The following is a 701-nucleotide window of genomic DNA, read 5'->3' on the forward strand; positions in this document are numbered from 1 at the left end:
GGATATAGAAGACATAGAGGAAAAGATAAGGGAAGTTATAATGAAGGCTGCAAAATTAGCAATACCTATAAGTAAAGGAAAGAGAACAAAGAAAGAAGTACCATGGTGGACACAAAAATGTAGTGAAGCAATAAGGAAAAGGAATCAAACTTTTAGAATACTGAGGAGAACACATAATTATCAAAATTTAATTGAATATAAAAAAGCACAGGCAGAAGTTAGGAAAGTAATTAAGAAAGCAAAGAAAACAAAATGGAGGGATTTTTGTGACACAATAGGAAGAACAACTCCTTTAGCTAAAGTATGGGGAATGATTAAAAAAATGAGAGGGAATCGATGTGAGAGAAATTATCCAATTCTTAAATTTGAACAAGAAACAGCAATAACAAATGAGAAGAAAGTAGAAATAATGGCAAAAACATTTGCAAAGATTCATAGTTCAGATAATTTATCAGAGCATGGAAAGTATAGAAGAAATCAGACACAAGAGGCTAATAAGAATATTTTAGATTGTCAAACAAAAACAGAGAATATAAAGGATTCTCCATTTTCCATACAAGAAATGAAAAGAGCAATAGATAAAACAGGACTAACAGCACCAGGAAAAGATCAAATATGTTATATTATGTTAAAACATTTGGGAAATCAAATAGAAAAAAAAACTTTTAGGACTGATTAATAAAATTTGGGAAGAAGGGAGG

At 30.2% G+C, this 701-nt stretch overlaps 1 protein-coding gene across 1 annotated transcript; it reads left to right on the forward strand.

Moving 5' to 3' along the window:
* On the forward strand, window positions 1-701 carry LOC106512397 (uncharacterized; the record flags this gene model as incomplete). The annotated part of the gene is given in 1 exon segment (XM_014001025.1): window positions 1-701. A coding segment is annotated over 1 exon segment (679 nt), but the record flags the coding sequence as incomplete, so codon positions are not given.

Source organism: Austrofundulus limnaeus, unplaced genomic scaffold (assembly GCF_001266775.1).
Source record: "Austrofundulus limnaeus strain Quisiro unplaced genomic scaffold, Austrofundulus_limnaeus-1.0 Scaffold6374, whole genome shotgun sequence".
Classification (NCBI taxonomy): Eukaryota; Metazoa; Chordata; class Actinopteri; order Cyprinodontiformes; family Rivulidae; genus Austrofundulus; species Austrofundulus limnaeus.